The sequence below is a fragment of the Hipposideros armiger genome, unplaced genomic scaffold, assembly GCF_001890085.2.
Source record: "Hipposideros armiger isolate ML-2016 unplaced genomic scaffold, ASM189008v1 scaffold_1670, whole genome shotgun sequence".
In the NCBI taxonomy this organism is placed as follows: Eukaryota; Metazoa; Chordata; class Mammalia; order Chiroptera; family Hipposideridae; genus Hipposideros; species Hipposideros armiger.
Window position 1 is genome coordinate 44,223 of NW_017733020.1, and position 18,578 is coordinate 62,800.

Consider the following 18,578-nt stretch of genomic DNA (forward strand, 5'->3'; position numbering starts at 1 on the left):
ATATATATATATATATATATGTTTATCATGCGTAATAAAAGGCTTTTACCCCTAATATATAAAAAGCTTTCAAAAGCATGTATTTAGCCTATACTAAGAACAGAAATAGATAATTCACAAAAGAAGAAATACGAAAATCAAATTAATGAACAAACAAAAGTTCAAAGCCACAAACTATATGATGAATGTTTACATTTTTAAAAGTTACGGTAAAAGACACATTACCCTTAATCCCCCTCAAAATACTCCCCCTCATTTTGAACACACTTATCCCATCATTCTTGCCACTTTCTGAAGCAGTTCTGAAAGTCCTCTTTTGTGAATGTCTTTAGTTGCACTGTAGTGGCTGCCTCGATGTCCTGAATCGATTCAAAATGTTTACCTTTCATGGTTATTTTGACTTTGGGGAAGAGCCAGAAGCCACACAGTGTCAGAACCAGTGAATAAGGTAGATGAGGACACAGCATAATGTTTTTATTTGACAGAAATTGCCATATACCAAAAGAGATGTTTGACACGAGAGCATTGTCATGATGCAGGATGATTTAGGACATACTTCAAAACACACCTTCTCTCAACCATAGCTCCCACCCGACTGACTGCACCAAACAAGTTGAAACTTGTCACACACCATTACTAAGGTTTGAAACACTGCCTCCCATATTGAAGATGCCTGCCTTTCTGTTGGATGGTACTCAGCATCCAACATATTGTTTGATCACAACGAAAAGGCTCTGTGTCATACATTACTTCTGGTATGACAATTTCTGTCAAATAAAAACAGTGTGTTCTGATCCACCATATTCACCATGCAACTTCTGGCTCTTCCCCAAAGTCAAAATGATCATGAAAGGTAAACATTTTTAATCAATTCAGGACCTCAAGGCAGCCATGACAGCACAACTAAAGACACAAAAGAGGACTTCCATAACTGCTTCAGAAAGTGGCAAGAATGATGAAATGAGTGTGTTCGGAGCAAGGGGGAGTAATTTGATGGAGATTAAGGACAATGTGTCTTTCACTGTAATATTTTTTTATTTAAACATTCACCATATTGTGTGATCACACCTTGTACACTATTTAAAAACAAAACATAAACAACGTCAATTTCAAACAATGGGGATTGAATAAATACATTGATACAACTAGCTGATTAAATATTACATAGTTATTAAAATTCATGCTGAAGAACAAAAATATACTTAATAGTATGACATAATATATTATCTTGATTATGTCAAGAAAAATACTACTATATGAAGCATATGCACAGGAAAATATTTAAAGAGATATTTACCAAAATATGAACAGCAATTATCTCCAAGTGGATTATAAGTAATTCATTTTGTCAGAGCTAGCCTTGTACCTAACAGATTTGGGCAGTGTCAGATAACAAACATGTCTTTGTTGAATGCTTTGGTGATTGCTATTATAGGAGACACTTATGGCTTTCAACGCCACATCCATTTCTGTTCTTCTCTTCCTGAAAACTCCAGTTTTATTCAGGTGCCCACAATCTTTCTTCTAAGAAGACTTATGATGTGGGGAGGCTAGCCCCAGTCCCATTCCCAGCAGTAATCCCTGATTGGTATAAGGCTTAGACTCTAAACTAACCATGGTTTAAAGGTATCTTTAAAGGTGGTCATGTGATCCAGTTCTAGTCTGAGATATGAGAGGTCTACAGGAGAAAGGAAAGGTTTCTAAGCAATTTTTGTCTGCTTGTGAATGTTGTTATGTCAGGATATGAAACCTAAAGCTGCCAAAGTCATCTTGGGTCATGTGGAGAACTGGTCTTAGAATGAGGTCACTGAAGATGGCAGAGTGGAGGGTTGGAAGGCATCTAGGTCTTTGATGGCACTATTAAGCAACTGACTGGGGCCGGCCGAGTGGCGCGATGGTTAAAAGCTGGCTTGGGACGCCAGAGAGCCCCGGTTCGGATCCCAGATACGAGGGCCAGTGACACTGCCCTCTACAGCTAAGGTGCTGAACAATAGCTCAACCTGGAGCTGGGCTGCCGTGAGTCAGCGTAGGCTGCAGCCCCTGTGGCAGTGGGTTGCCATGGGCTATCGTGTGTAGCCAGCAGCCAGCGTGAGCAGCCGTCCAGAAGCGAAGAGCGCAATGATGGTGCCAACTTGGGCCAGTGAAGCAACGTCCTCCACAACTAGACTGAAGAACAAAAGGACAGCAACTTGTCTTTTCCCCTTCCCCCCAATTCCCCAGCTCTGTTCCCATCCCCCCAATTCCCCAATAAAAATCTTTTAAAAAAAGCAACTGACTGGACTATTCCCAGAGACTCCTTATCTCTTGATTCTTTTGTTGTTGTTGTTGTTGTAAGATAATAAACTTCCTTACTGCTCAAGTTTATTTGATGTTTTCTGTTACTTGCAGCTAAAGGTATCCTAATGATATAGTAGAGCCTGGAAAAAACGGAGTTTGGCGATCTTCCTGTAGAGAATTTTGTTGTAGCATTAGCATAACTCCTAGGGAGAAGGAGGGGAAAATTAGAACCCACGAGTTGTCCAAAACAAAACAGGATCTCTTAGAATTTGAGAGAGGAATTCATAAAAATATGTTTTGTTGAAAGCTTCTTTGATTAGAACATGATAAAAGGAATTAAAGCTTTCTTCTCCAGCTAATTGAATAACTACCACTTCATATTTTTAAAGTTTTTCTTTTAGAAAAAACTTGGTTTTTGTTCAAAGCAAATACAATTTTTTATTGTATTTTTGATTTCCAAAGTTTAAAAGTAACTCACTAGTTATTCTCTAAAATCTTCCAATACATTTGTTTTGGAAGCACAGTGTTAGGAAACTATCCACAATTATAACATCTTATTTTCATGTAGCTACCGTAAATCCTTAAAGTAACCAGATTGTGATTCGACATAATTTGCTCATGAAATTTATGTAGAAGTAGGTAATTTCATAGAAATCTATCAAAACAAGATGAAAATTGATTATTTGGTTAAATGTATTAGAGGAGTGGTTCAGCTTTAATATATTTTTTATTTACTTTATAAGTAGTATAAAAATCTGTTATGTGAGCTTACCTTAATTTTTCTTTTGATATTTCTTAACTCATTATTTGTAGCTCCACTCTCTCTCTCTACTTAAACAGTGGAGTTTTATAGGCACTCCCAACAATACACATACAAATCATTAGGAAATATGGGCACTTTTTATCAGCAACATATTACTGGAACATTCCTCCTGACATTTCATCACACTACCCTGACACCGCATGATACCTCATGACTCCCAGTGAAAAACACGACTCTAGTACTGATTACAATGCACTGGGAAACAAGAAACAAAGCACAAAAAATAAAGTCATCTCCCTCATATTGGAAAATAACACTTGTTGGGGCAGTAACTTAACCTCTCTATGCCTCAGTTCTTCTTACATAGAAAATGAAAGCTACAAGTTCTCATGAAAGTATTAGCAAGTTTAACATTATTGTTTTGAGAGGTTCCATTCAATAAGATAGGACAATGAGCTTGGCAAAATACAGAGGGAATTAAATGCGGAGGACCTGGAATTATTGGCTGAGAAATTGGATCTTTATGTATGAAGACTTGTAAAGATTATTGAACAGGGTAGTAGCATAACATTAATAGTATCTGTGCCTTTAACAGAATACTACTTGGCCATAAAATGAAATACTGCCATTTGCGACAACATGGATGGACCTGAGATTATTATGCTAAGAGAAATAAGTCAGACAGGAAAAGTCAAGAAACATGACTTCATTCATATGTGGGATATAAAACTGAAAACAATAAAGGAACAAGACAAACAAACAAAGAAACAAAAACTCATAGACACAGACAACAGTTAGTGGTTACCAGAAGGTAAGGAGGAAGGAGAGGTGGTAGAAGAGGGAAAAGGGGGTCAAATATATGGTGATGTATTGTAGAAATGTACACTTGAAACCTATGTAATTTTAGTAACCAATGTTGCCCCAATAGATTTAATAAATAAATAAATAAATAAAATAGAATCTGTGTCTTAGGATGAAAACTGGCAAAAGAGTGTAGAATGGACTAGAGAAATATGGAAATAAGGAAAGAGAACATTGCAAAGATCCAAAGGAGAGATGCTGAGGGTAACTGCTGTGGAAGAGTGTTGGGGGTTGGGGAGTGGGGGTGGAATGGGACCAATTTAGGAAGTAAAAGCAGATTATAGAAGCAATAGAATTTGGTTAATAGATGGTGTGAAAAGGATGGAAGGATGTGAATAGGACTTTGAGGTTTATGGCCTGAACATCTGAAGATGGCATTAATTGAATGGAAGCACAAGGATTGTGTGTGTGTGTGTGTGTGTGTGTGTGTGTGTGTGTGTGTGTGTGTAATAGATGAAGTGGGGCAGGTGCTAAGGAATGGTTTTGTCTTTGACATGCCTGTAGACACCCAGGAGGTGCAATACAGCGGCACAGTTAGAGTAGGCCTTGGGACATTTCTTGGTATAAAGGAAAGGAATACTCTTATAATGTTAACAGCTTATTTCTACAGTGCTCAACCATTAGTGCCCCAAACCCTGAGGTAGTTATTACCTCGCCAGCAGTAAAAACTTGATTACAGCCCCTGACTGCTGACTGTGTGCAGGCCCTTGGTTCCCACAACTTCTACGGGGAAAATACTAATTGGAATTAACTACCATGTGGCACAGTACAAAGATTAGATGATTTATTGTGGCTTCCGGAAGGCGCTTGCTTGGTTTTTCCTTGCAGCCCTCAGGGAAAGGGAATTGGACAGCTCCCGGAGTAGCCCTGAGCCTTTCCTGAGTAAGGGCTGGCCAGCTGTTAGGTGTCCCCAGCCAAGTGGGTCTGGCCTTCGGGACCGCTCTGACTTGGCTGCTTCGACCTTGAGCAGTGGGCCCTGCCTTCCCTCTTCTTGGCTCCCGGGGCCAGGCGCCCTGCTCCGGGCGGGGCGGGGCTGCTCCGAGGCCCCGCCCCCCGCTGCCGCCGGCTCCCTCTGGCCCGCGGTGCGGTGCGCGCCTGCGCTGGCCCTCACCTCTGAGCAGCCATGATGGTGGGTGTTCTCTAGTGGTGCCGAGCCCCGAGCGCGCGGTGGGGGCGGCGGGCGCGGGGAGGGTGCGGGGGGCCGCGCTGCCCTGGCACTAATGTTTCCCTTTATGTCTCCCCCACTCCGTCCTTTCCCCCGGCGCCCCGGGCCCCTCCAATCTCGCAGGAAGGCCTGGACGACGGCCCCGACTTCCTCTCGGAGGAGGACCGCGGAGTAAGTTCTACCTCCTTCTCGCTCACGGGACCCTCCCTCCCCTGCCTTGGCCTTGGGTTGTTGTACGCGAAAGGGTCCCCGCCTGGCGGCACCCCCTCCCCGCCGGCCTCCTTTCAGTTTCCTCCCGGCACCGCGCCCAGCCCTCCTGCAGCCCCTCCTCCCTCGGCCGCTCCGTTCTGATTTCCCGGGGACCCGCAGCCGCTTTCTTGTCCCCGGCCTCGGCTTGGACCCTGCGGTGGACCTGCTCCGCGGCCTGGGTCGGGGTGCAAGTGGGGAACTGGAGGCCGGAGCTGGAATCCCTCCCCTCGCCACTTTGGGGGCTATGAAAACCCATCCTCAGACCTCCTTGGATGCACCCCCAGTTTCCCCTTGTGGACTTCTCCAGAGCACTCTTGCCCACCCTTTTCTCTCGAAAACAAGTAATAGTACAGACTTGTTCTAAATTTTCTCTTGCAAGGTATTTTACAGTCGCCAAATCTTAGCTCTTATCCAGCATCCTACCGGATTTTGCAAAGTGCTGGTAGCCCTTGGTACCTTTACTTTTTTTTTTTTTTTTTTTTTTTTTTAGTTTTTCACTTACAGTTGACATACAATATTGGTTTCAGGTGTACAACATAGTAATTAGACATGTATATAACCTTTACTTTTCCTAATGTCCAAAAATACATCTTTTGCATATTTCCCTTGGCGTTGTTTTGAGGTGAATGGCATTCCATTCCAGAAAGGACTCAGGGCTCCGATTCCTCCCTCCGACTCTCTCGCTCCGTTTGCCTTGACTGAAGGGTGGTAATCTGTATAGTGCCTTGTTTGTACCTGTGAGCACTTGAAAAATATTGATACATGATTGCAGCTCAGCAAGGTTCCATGGTTCTTTCACATTTAACAGCCTGCACTTTTGTTTTCCATTTTGCTTTTACTTATTCATGTTAGGTAATGTGAGAGACGCATCTATTAGTCGATTTTGGGCAAGTGATAAATTATTTTGTAGGATATTATTGGCTTTTTAATAAGAGATACAGTAGTAGTAGCTGATGACCTTTATAAAGCTTTCAAATGGTAAGAAAGATGCAGAGGATGCTGCATACTTTAATAAATGATGGATTAATTTCTCAGTTTACACAAGCATTTAAAATTTTTTAGTGAAAAGGATTATGATTAGGATTTCTGATTATTTCTAAAACTTGTAGTTTCTGATTAATTTTAAAACGTGTGTGTGTACATGTGTATTATGTATCTTCTGGGATAAGAATAGAGTTACATGACCACTTATAGATTATATTTCGGATTTTAATATAGGGGAAACCAGCAGAATTCTGTAGTGAAATGAGACAAATTGATTAGCACGAACTGATTTTTCTAAATACAAAGCATATGGCCTTCTTCATTTAGATAACAACTTTGAGTCTTATTTTTGTGTTCTACCAGGAAAAACCAACAGGATTTATTTACTTCCTTGTAAAATCTGACTAACGTTCAGTAAAAGTATTAATTTGTTTAGTATTTATGTTGATGTGAAAAGTAGAGTATTTTCTGGTAAATTTATGTGTTTCTGGCTTTATGCCTTTGGTAAGATTTGCTTTTGGAACTGGAACCATTTAAGTAAGGTGTCCAAAAACTATTTTCATGTACAAAATTAAAAGGAGAGGACGACAGAGCATGCCTCACCAGGAGGTTTTTGTAGAATCTTGTAGATGAAAATTTTAATATGAAAATGGAAAAAATATTACCATAAATTAGAGAGCATTTAGAATGCCAAGATGCGTATACTATATACATGTCCAGTTCTTCCTTATTTTTGTCTTGTGGAACTGGGTGAATCATAATAATAACTATATCACATATGTACTATATACTGAGTACTGTGTTAAGCACTGTCTAAGCATTGTTTCTTTATATTGTCTTATCATCCTTGTGAAGCTTTTAGTATTCCCCATTTACTGATGAGAAACCTTAACCTCAGAAAGTAAGTTGTCTGAGGTCACACGGCCAGTGTAGGAGTGGGAGAGGAGAGGTGGACTTCAAACCATGTTTCTGACATCAGAACCGGTGCAGTATTTCTCAAAGTGGCCTTGAAACAGTTGCATCAGACTAGGGATGTTTGAAAAACAAAAGTTTATGGGTCTGCACCTTAGTAAATCAATCTCTTGAAGGGGGAGAAGGATAGATAACTATTTTTTAAACAAAAAGATTCTGTTCACTAAAGTTTGATACAGCTGCACAAAGTTATCCTGCTGTTTCCTCACTTCAGGAACAAAAATATCTGGACTTTAAAATTTCCTTATATTGTGCTTATGCTGATAGAAATAGATTGCCATAGTCAGAACTTGTATGTATTGCACTTTTAGTTTAGATTACCTTGTTCAGCCTTTTAATAGAGTCTTGATAGAGAAAAAGCATGAAGTACATACTTGATATGACTTGCAGAAGGAACATCACAGATTCAAAAATAATGCAAGCATTGCATACAAAGCAGCAAGTAAGCAAAATTAAATTCAATATTTTAAAATAAATTTTTAAGCAGTCTTAAATTTTCATCATGATATTTTGAGATAAAAGAAAATCTTACAGCCTTAAAAAAATATTGTTTTATGAGAAACTTAAAAAGCAGCCTTTAAGAATACACAATATTAAAAATTATTGGCCACTTTTTGATCTCTTCAGCCACACCTCTACATAATAGGGTTATGTTGTTTTTTCACCCCCACAAATGCAGGACAGTAACATATTTAGTAAACAAATGAGCCCTTTGAACTGGACATATTTTTCTCTGATGTGCTTGTTCAATAAGAGCAGTGGGTGTATAATTCTCTTAGCATTTGATTTGAACTTACATGTTTGTTATTTCAAAATTACTTCAGGTGTAGCAACTCTACCTCTCCTAGATTCCTAGCCTTGTTCTTCCCTCTGTGTTTATTTTCATAATGTCACCATTTTCCAGTCATGCAGGCAAGAAACCTCTGAATCATATCCTTCATTCCTATATCGAAACAGTCACTGAGGCAAGTTAATTTTGCCTCAGAAATGTTGTTTATCCATCTTTCATTTGCGTGACCCCAGTTAAGGTCCTTGCTATTTCTTGCTTGGATTGTAGCAATACCTGTCATTGGTCTCTGTCTCCAGTCTTACTACTTTGCAATCAGGTCTTCACATTACTTGTAGTTATCTAATTAAAATGATTAAATCATATAGTAGCACTAGCAAAAAGGACTTACTTGGACCCAGTTCTTTTTGAAATAAGGTCCAAACTCCTTAGTCTAGCATTAAACACCATTCATAATCCTTTCAGTATGTCCCCCCCATTCATTCGTTTTTCTTTTCTCTCCCCCCCCCCCCCCCCACTGCTTCTCCCCTCCTCTCTCTCTCTCTTTCTGTCTGCTCTAGTCTACTTGTCACTGCCCAAGCACTTCTGTCTGCACCTTATTTTCTGCTTTATGCATGCTTTTCAGTGTTATGGAGTGCTTTGATTGATTGATTGATTTTGGAGTGCTTTATTTTTTTTCTTACCCTTTTTTTTTTCTTACTTGAAATTTGACATATCTTTTGAGAGTTGTCCCAAATGTTTGCATTTTCTTTTGTACCTATATATCATTTAGCTTGAACACATTCCACATTTACTGATAGTTATTTCAGATAAAAATGTGACATAGATTGTGTTGGCATAGGATAAGAAGACGGATGTTGGCAGAGGTAAAAAGGAAAGTTCCTGCTCTGAGACCATCGCGATGTAGTGAGAGACTTATGGTAAAGTGCCAGAGCGTGCAAAGGAGAGTGTGTTTAACTTTGAAGGGGGAGAGGGGTTGTGAAAACAATGGTACCAACACACTGATATAGCATTTACTGCATGCCAGGGACTTTCCATGTATTAACTCAGTTCTCAAACTGTGAAGGAGCTGCTACTATTATTCCTATTTTGGAAGGGGAAGCTGGGGTTCAGAGAGATTAAGTTGCCCAAGGTCATATAGCCAGTATGAGCTGGATTCAAACTCAGGCAGTCTTAACTGTAGGTCCAGGGCTCTTAACCACTATGCTGTCTCCTAAAGGAGCTGAGCCTTGAATGTTGATCAGGATTTTTGTGGGTTCTCAGGGAAGGGGGATGTTTGCCAGCAGAAAGGATAGCCTGTGTAGGTAATTTGGTCCCAACTAGAACACTTGTTCTTACCGGAAGCAGGGATAGGTATGGATACTATAGATGGAGTGTAAAGTGCACAATGATAAAGACTCCAGGCAGTGGGAAGTCCTGAAGGATTTTAACCTGGGAATGACTTATGCTTTCCCAGGTGAAATTAGCATTTTGGTTACTCCGATGTGGAGGATGGATTGATTCTTCCTTTCAGATAGGAGAGAAACCAGTTAACAGGTTATTGCAACACTCCAGATGTGGTAGAACTAAGGCAGTGGAAGAGGGGCTGGCCAGGATATTTAGGAGGTAGAATTGACAGGACATAGTGACTGAATAAAAATACATGTGCTGGACAGACAAGAAGAAAATGAGGAATATAGAAGAGCAGAATTAGAAAGTAGATAAGTTTGGTTTCAGATATGTTGGATTTTTAGTGCCTATGAGGCATCTAATCCCTTCCCTGCCAAACTAGAATGTCAGATCTGTAAGGGTGAGTATTGTGTCTTTTCATTGCTTTGTCTGTATGTAGCACCTAGGACAGTGGCTGGCACATTGAAGGCACTCAGCTGTTTAATAAGTGACTATATCCAGGTGGATATGTCTAGTTGGTAACTTGAAATTATAATTGGGAACTTAGAATAAGAGGTCTGAGTTGAAGATACAAATTTAGGAATTATTAGTGAAGAATGGCTGAGATTGCCAAGGCTAGATAGCACCCAGGGAAAAACAACATTTAAGGCTCAAGGGGAAGAAATGGACTAATTGATGGGGCTGAAGAGGATAGCAGGAGAATGAGAGGAGTCCCCGAAGTTAAGAGAATTTTAAGAAGTGGCCAGAACGATCACTGAGGTAAAATACTGCAAAGAGGTCAAGACCGAAAAGTATTGGATTTGGAGATTAGGTATTCATTATGTGGAAGTTTTATGAGACCAAGGCTGACTTGACTCATAGAGCAGGGTATGAGCAGATTCTGGAACAGACAGGAAGATGAAATGCTCAGGTGGACAGATACCTCAGCCCTCCACAGGACACCACTTCTGAGAATGCAGAGAAGGTGGTGAGACTAGATTTATTTGTACAAACGTTTATTGATGGGTCTGAGGGGAAAACAGCTGCTAGTATTTATTTCTTTGGGATGTGGGAAGCAGGATCACTTATTGAGAGGGGGTGGAAATGTGGTAGGGGGTTAAGATAGTAAAAGTTTGGAGTAGTTGCTAAAGGAAATCAGAAGGGGAGCTGAGCAGCTCTGCTCAGGATTGTTGAGTGGTTTTAAGATCCTAATGCAATTTGGAGACCATTAATTTGTATAAAACAGGAATTTTCTCTAGCCCCACTGAGCAGCTCAAAAAAAAAAAAAAGTGATGGTTGACTGATCCTGAGTGGGAATTTGCAAGTAGATAGGGCAAAAGAGCCATGGGACTTGACAGGACCAGGAGGAAAGGTATTGGAATGGCGTACCGTCGAGTGGATTGGAAAAGGAGGGAAGCAGAGAGGGGGCTAACAGACTGGAGATATATGGAAAGGTCACAAGACTGGATGGATTGATAAGATCAAACTGTGCACCACATGGTAAAAGTAGTGGTGGAGTGTTTTATTACATGAAAGTGATTGTCTTCCTCACTACAAATAGAATTCTTTTTTTTTAAGATTTTATTGGGGAGTTGGGGAAGGGGAACAGCCAGGTTGTTGTCTTGTTGTCCTTCAGTCTTAGTTGTGGAGGGTGCAGCTAGCTCAGCACCAAGTCCAGTTGCCATCCGGCTGCTGATTGGCAGCGCAAGGCTGCTCAGCTCAAGGTGTCGAGTTCAATCTTAATTGCAGGTGGGCATAGCCCACCATCCCATGTGGGAGTCAGACGGGCAACCTTGTTAAGAGCACGTGCTCTCACCAGCTGAGCCATCCTGTCACCTGTTGGCAGCTCAGTGGCAGCTCAGCTTGGGCGCAGCTCACTGGCCCATATGGGAATTGAACAGGCAACCCTGTTGCTCAGAGCTTGCAGTCTTAACAACTGAGCCATCAGCCGGCCCCTACAAACAGAATTCTTGAAGGCACGGATTTTTGTTGACATTATATCCTTTACAATGCCTAGGACAGTTGTTTGCATATAAGGGCAGCAGTGAGCCAGAGGAATAGTAGGTTAGTCAGAGACAATATCAGGTGCAGATTATATTGGGCCTGGGGAGCCACTGTAAGGACTTTGGCTTTTCCCCAAGTGGGAACCCCTTAAGTTTTGAGCGGAAGAATGATTTCTAGTTTAACGGGATCATTCTGGTGGCTCTATAAGGAATAGATTGAAGAGGGAAAAGGGCAGAAGCAGGAGACCAGTCAGGAGGCCATCTTTATACATTTGCTTTTCTGGCAACAGATAACAACTAATATTTTAGGAATGTTCCATGGTAGATACTTTATAGTGAATGAGTCAGTGTAGTAAACTAATAGTGAAATTTCTTCTTTACTAAATAATTATATATGGAGATTTAATCTACCAACAATAGGGCAGTGTCTTTAAATTATTTTTCTATTGATATTGTATTTGCATTATGTAATCCATTTTCTCTTGTTCTAGTCTTTCTCTTGACCATGACACAAATGTTTAACCTAGTCAGTCTCTGGCAAAAGGAGGTATAATATTTATTGGCCTGGATAAGGATTAAATCAGTGAAGGTAGTCTAGTTAGAATTTCCTCAGACAAACTGACCTCACTAGTTGCAGAAAGTTAATAAACTGTTAATAAATCACAAGTTGTTTGTTTTGACTCTTTCCCTTAATAAAAACTATCTAAAATTGACTTTTCTCTAAACAAAGAAGAAAATCTGCTATACATTTTATGTAATTAACACTAAATTTACAATATGATATTTTATCAAATCTAGAGTGCAATTAACTAGAAGATATATTTTCTTTTATGTACCACTAAGAAAGAAAAAATTACCAATTAAGCTGTAATTTATCATAAATTGCAAGGCATCCCTGTTTCAGATATGTTAAATTGTGAAAATATGCACCTGGAATTGAAAAAATATATCAGATTAGCTTTCAGTGAAATTTTGTATTGATTGTGGGGCATAATTTCATTTTATTGGCTGGCTTTATAGTAGTTCAGAATAATCTCCCCATCCCAAAATTCTTAATTTAGTCTCACCTGCAAAAGTCTTTTTTTACCATATAAGGTAACGTCCACAGGTTCCAGGGTTTGGATGTGGATATCTTTTGGTGAGCCATTATTCAGCCTACTACAGTAAACATCTTAAAAGTAGCCTGAATGTGAGTCAAAAGAAAAAAGGAAACAGATTTCTTAAACTAGAATTACAGTAAGGGGTTGGAGAAGAGGTAGGAAAGACAATATGAAGACCTAATAAGACTAAATAGAAGCAAGAAAACCAAAGAACAGGGTATTCTGAATGTTTTCAATATTGCAGAGGCAATGAGATAGTTGAAAAAATGAAAAAGAAAACAACTAATTCCAGGCAACTTTTCATTTCTTTTATCAGACAATGGGCTACATGTAGCATTGAGTACAATAACAATTTTTAAATATTTTTAAATGGCTTTATGCAAGTTTATAGTATAAACTTAAAAATATGATTATTGATTGAAATTTATAAACTACTGGTATTTAAATTATCAGGAAATTTTTATTAAATGCCATCATAGATCATATCATGCAATTTGATTAATTTCTTCTGTGAATCTTAAGTTTGATTTTATGTAATGGTATTTTTTTTAAAAACCATGTCTACTCAGTCTAGAACCAATAGTGCAAAAATGAAATAGTGTGTTAGTTTTTTCATTACTAATAAAGTTAACCCTATTTAATAAAAAAAACATAAAATTCATCTTTTACTAAATCACAGGATTTCTGTTTAAAGAAGGCTTACTTTTTTCCTATTTATAAAATAATTTATATTTTGGAAAATTGGGAGAATAAAAGAATATATAAAGAAAAAAATCCACTGCTATTCACGTTTTGTATTTCCTATAAACCTTTTATGTATGCATTTTTAAAAATATAATTGAGATAATAGCGTATAAACAATTTTGCTTCCATTTACATTAGACATGAAACTTGAAATGCTAATGACCAAGTGAGATTGGCAAAGTAAGTTCTAGGTTTTACAACTAGACTATTTGAAGCATACTAGTTAGACTAAAGATTTTATGTCTTTGCAGCTGGCCAAGACTTTATTTTACCTTTTATTGTATTTGATTCTTTTATAAACCTCCAAATTAGCCAAACATATTAGACACAGTTATTTGTTTAAAGGGTAAGAAAAATGGATAAAATTTAAGAATTATAAGTAGAATTAATGATAAATAAGAGTTATAAGTGGAAAAGTCTCCTTGTAGACAAAAAAATGGAAGCACTGACAGAGAACATATCCAGTTCTGTATTAAAGCTTATAAAGTGTGAAATTTATTTCATATCACAGGAGTTACTGAGTACTGTATGTTAGCATGTTTCTTAGCACTTTATATATATGTAATTAACTATTGGGTTGTCGGAAAAGTCATGATGCATGTTTGCAACAAAAAACATAGAAAAAATACTTCATGATTTTTCCGACAACTCAATATAATTAATAGTGTAATTGAATATTCCTGAATTAAAATAAGTAATAGAGTTAAAATTATTGACCAATACTCTTTATATATTTTTTCTTATTCTTAATGGTAGATACATTCCTTTATTTTAGAACACTTGAACTTTAATGGACAATCTTGGAAAATAATTTAGTTTTGGGGTGAAACTAATGAATCATGGTTAATACATTGACTCGTGCTAAGCATAGTTGAATAGTGTAGAATGAAAATTGGATAATGACAAAACAAAAACACTTGCCCCAAAATGTATATGTAGATTAAATGAGCTCAAATACCTTTTTAGATTTAAGATTCTTTTGTTATTTTAGTTTTGTTTTTGCATTGTCTTATTATCTGGAATAAGAATGAAATTATATAAAAGCCCACAGAATTTTCATTTAGGTATTATTTTCTTTTTCTAGCTTAAAGCAATAAATGTAGATCTTCAAAGTGATGCTGCTCTGCAGGTGGACATTTCTGATGCTCTTAGTGAGAGAGATAAAGTAAAATTCACTGTTCACACAAAGGTAAATGTGATTTTTACTTGTATTATTTTTTGCTATTTATTGTGGTAATGTTACATATGTAATAATATATTGACTAGAACTTTGGAACATAACTAGAAACTTTTTAAAATTCATAACTCACTGCTATTTTAACAACGTTTCAGGGAAACGAACTTTTTAAAGGTTAACTTTTATTTATTATTAGTTTCAGGTGTGCAAAACAAGATAATTTAAGCCTCACAAAGTGATAACCCCAACAAGTCTACTACCCATCTGATACCGTCCATAGCTGTTACAGTACCATTGACTACTATACTCCCAAAGGCTAACATTTAAGAATTAATCACAGAACCTAGACATAATGCAAATTTAATTTTCTCCAGACTTTTATTAATATCTTTTACCATTGTTTTCAATTTTGTTGTGTTCCTTCAGTTAAATTGCTGTCTTACAAATTATTTTCTTTTTTTTATTTATTTTATTTATTTTTTTTTATTTTTTTATTTTTTTAAGCTGAGCCATCCTGCTGCCTGTTGGCAGCTCAGCGGCTGCTCAGCTTGGGCCAGGAATCGAACCGCTGTTGCTCAGAGCTCAAACTCTTGAAGCAAGCTCTTAACCAACTGAGCCACTTGGCCAGCCCTGTTTTCTTTTTATATAGTTCAGCCCTCAGGCACATTTTCAGATTGTAGATCTATTTTCCTTTATTTGAATTGTTGAGCTTAATATACATTAATAGGATAACTTAAGTAATGGTAGCAGTACAGTATAACAAGAGGCTGTCAACTTATTTTCTCAAAGATCCCAGGATAATTTTGTCTACCTGTATTAGACTTTTCTTAATAGAGTTTAAAAGCACTGATAATCTTTCATATAAGACTTAATTTTTAAAAATAAGATATAAAAAATGTTTATTAAAAGTTTTTTAGTGTAATTTTAATTTTTATTCAAGAGAATCTCTCTCTTTTCAGAGTTCATTGCCAAATTTTAAACAAAATGAGTTTTCCGTTGTTCGACAACATGAGGAATTTATCTGGCTTCATGATTCCTTCGTTGAAAATGAAGACTATGCAGGTTACATTGTAAGTGTTGAGGTTCCATTTTGATCCCATTTTTAGGATCTTTTTAGTTATTTTATTACTTGTTGAAATCTTATTTCGCATTTTTAGTGAACTGATGTAATTTTCAAAAATTGCCAGCTACAAAACATAATTGGCTACCACCTTTTATCCTGAATTGTCTTGTTTGGAGGTTTGAGGGTGTGAATTGTTATGCTCCCTCATCTAAATTGAAATTCTTACCGTGTATTAGAATTGCAACAGGCTTATCCTGGGGATTAATTAATGGGATGTTACAAACCATACTGGTTTTGAACCCTTAGGAAGACAGATAGAGTTGGAGGGCTGCTAAAGAGGTTATCTAATCTAAATATGCACCGGATGTTGTGCCTCAGCTGTTGACCACACTAGATTTCTGAAATTTAGTTTCATTTGATTTCTTTGAAATCATCCTGACCTGATTCCATCTCCATCCTTCTAGGCACTCACTCCTTCTTAGTCAGTAGCTTCTATTTATTTTTTCTATAATTCAGAGTGGACAACTGGCAATGCATTCTTTTTGTTTTTTTTGTTTTTTTACAAATACCAGCTTAGATAAAGGCCACAGCTCAGGAACACAAGGTATGGGGAGGGGGAATGGCACAGAGCTTTCATGCTCTCCCCAGGTGTACCCCCTTCCCAGCCTGTCAGTGTTTTCATCAACCTGGAAGCTCTTTTTTTTTCTCTCCCGTCCTATTTCCACCTTTTTTTCCTCATCTTCTTGTCTGGTGGCATTTTCTCACTACTTTCTCCTCCCATAGATTAAACACTCCTCAAAGATTGAGACCATGTCTTACTTACCTTGATATGCCCGTTGCTCAGCATCACGCCTGGCACATAGTAGATGCCACGTGCGAGCATCAGTGAATGTATGCCAGACTATACTTGATGCTTCCTTCCCTCTTGTTTTCATTGGTGTGACCCTTTTCTTGTCATTTTTATTTAACTTTTCTCCTACTTCCCCTGTCTTCCTCTCATCTTACCTGCTATCTTTAATTTCCATCATTTCCCTTTAACAGTTCTTACTTGTAGGCCCTTCCTCCTAAGATAATTTTTTTTTCTTATATCCTTCCCTTGAATGATATTTCTCTTCTAGATATTTTTTTTTTAAGGGAAGTGCTTACTTAACCCCTTACTGTGGATGAATAGAATGAGATTAGTCATTAATCTGTGTCTTGTTCTACTATTTTTAAGTAAATAGTTTCTGCTTTTGGTATACTTCTCCAATCCAGGAACCCTTTTTAACACACCTTGCTTGATCTTTTTGTTAGCATTCACTTATTAAAAAAACACACACACACACAGACTAGCATAAAGGTACTATGAATTCATTAAAATTTAAAAAATACATTTGTATTTAATCATATAGTTTACATACTTTTGGAAATGGTATGCACATTTGCTGTACATATTTATTTAGTGTATAGTCAGATCTTAATGGCATAAATTTGAGGACTCTAGGTTGCCACATAGGAATCTACAGATTAAATTTTGGGAACTGTTGTTCTAATACTAGAAAATAGTACTCTGTTATATTGCTCCCTTAATGTAAAGGATTTCAAGGATTTCAATTTCTAGACTTAATCAGATTCTCTAACCTGACTTGGGATATTACTGGTGCCCTGTTCTCAATCACAAAGTCTTTTATGGTGGCTGTAGTACAACTGCTGTAAGAAATAAAACAGTCTTTAAAACTAGTGCTTTGGTTCTGTTACAGATCCCACCAGCACCACCAAGACCTGATTTTGATGCTTCAAGGGAAAAACTACAGAAGCTGGGAGAAGGAGAAGGGTCCATGACGAAGGAGGAATTCACAAAGATGAAACAGGAACTGGAAGCGTATGTGATTTTTGTTGTTGTTTTTGTTAATTATGCTTGTTTTAATGCCCTTTTTTTTTTTTCTGTGCTCTCTGATATCCCATCCTTTTAATCATTTCACCACAGTGACCCTTTCTGGATGATGCAAGTTTCAGTCACACAACCAGTGTTAATGATCATGATCAGAGCCTACAGGAAAATTATAGAATGATTGTCTTCATTGTAAAAGCCTTTAAATTAATATTTTAAATAGACTGAAAATTTGTAATGGGGATCCAAAAGTTTATAAAAAATGGTAGAAAGGGAAATACTTTTTAAAGCAGAATAAATTATTTTGTTGTTTATAAGGCCTTAGCCATTGCCAACCTTGGCTCTCTTTTTTCAACATGTGCATACTACCAAAACTTCTATTTCTCATAGAAGTATGCGCTGAGCAACTCTGCATATATTGGGGTGTGTGTGTGTGTGTGTGTGTGTGTGTGTGTGTGTGTGTGTGTAATTTACCCCTCTTTTCTCTGCCTGTGGCTTCTGGCTGAAGGGAAAAGAATAGGAGCAAAGTAACAAGAAAATAGTTTTAAAATGTTTTTAGTTTCATATATACTAGAAATGTATTAAATCTTTGAAAAATTGAGATATTTCATTTCCATTTTTAGCATATTTGCTGAAAATACAGAATCTTTTCCCCTTTTATTAAAAACATTTGAAGTAATTTTGGATTTGGTGTATTTTTTTTTTCTGTATTTTGAGAGTTATACAAGGAAATAACTTTCCTTGCATTGTCATCACCTCCATCACTCTTTTTCTGGTCATTTCTCTCTTCATGCATTTCCTTTTCTCTTCTTCCACTTAGTTTCCATTTTTAAGTGTATATTCACACTCCTGCTTAGATTCCTCTTCAGAAGGCTAAACTCTCTTGACAAGATAAATTAGCAAAGTAGATCTTTGTCAAACTGTAAGGTGACAGATATTTTAAGAATTCTGTCAATGCTGGGTGCAAGCAGTAGTCTGATAGCAGATATACACTTTTATAGTTTATAAGACTGCAAACTGGAAATTAGCAGAGCACATTAATATTGAAGGATCTGTGGTTTTCCAGTGGCCCTGATCATGATTCTTTTGTGGTCTGGTTAGGGGTTGGATAACAGAGAACCTTGGGTTTATTCTACTGCTACCTCCATCCTCTGCATCCTTCTTTTTTGTCTTCACTGAATGACTACCCTCACAG

At 37.6% G+C, this 18,578-nt stretch overlaps 1 protein-coding gene across 1 annotated transcript in view; it reads left to right on the top strand.

Annotated features, from left to right (window-relative positions):
- The first annotated feature begins 4,964 nt into the window (after positions 1-4,964).
- SNX6 (sorting nexin 6) overlaps positions 4,965-18,578 on the top strand; it is a 52,874-nt gene continuing 39,260 nt past the window's right edge. Inside the window, exons 1-5 of the mRNA XM_019634447.1 lie at positions 4,965-5,030; positions 5,190-5,237; positions 14,358-14,462; positions 15,410-15,520; positions 17,253-17,374. Of these exons, the coding sequence (XP_019489992.1) occupies positions 5,025-5,030; positions 5,190-5,237; positions 14,358-14,462; positions 15,410-15,520; positions 17,253-17,374 (392 nt within the window). The 5' untranslated portion in view covers positions 4,965-5,024. The remainder of the gene's footprint in view (positions 5,031-5,189; positions 5,238-14,357; positions 14,463-15,409; positions 15,521-17,252; positions 17,375-18,578) is intronic.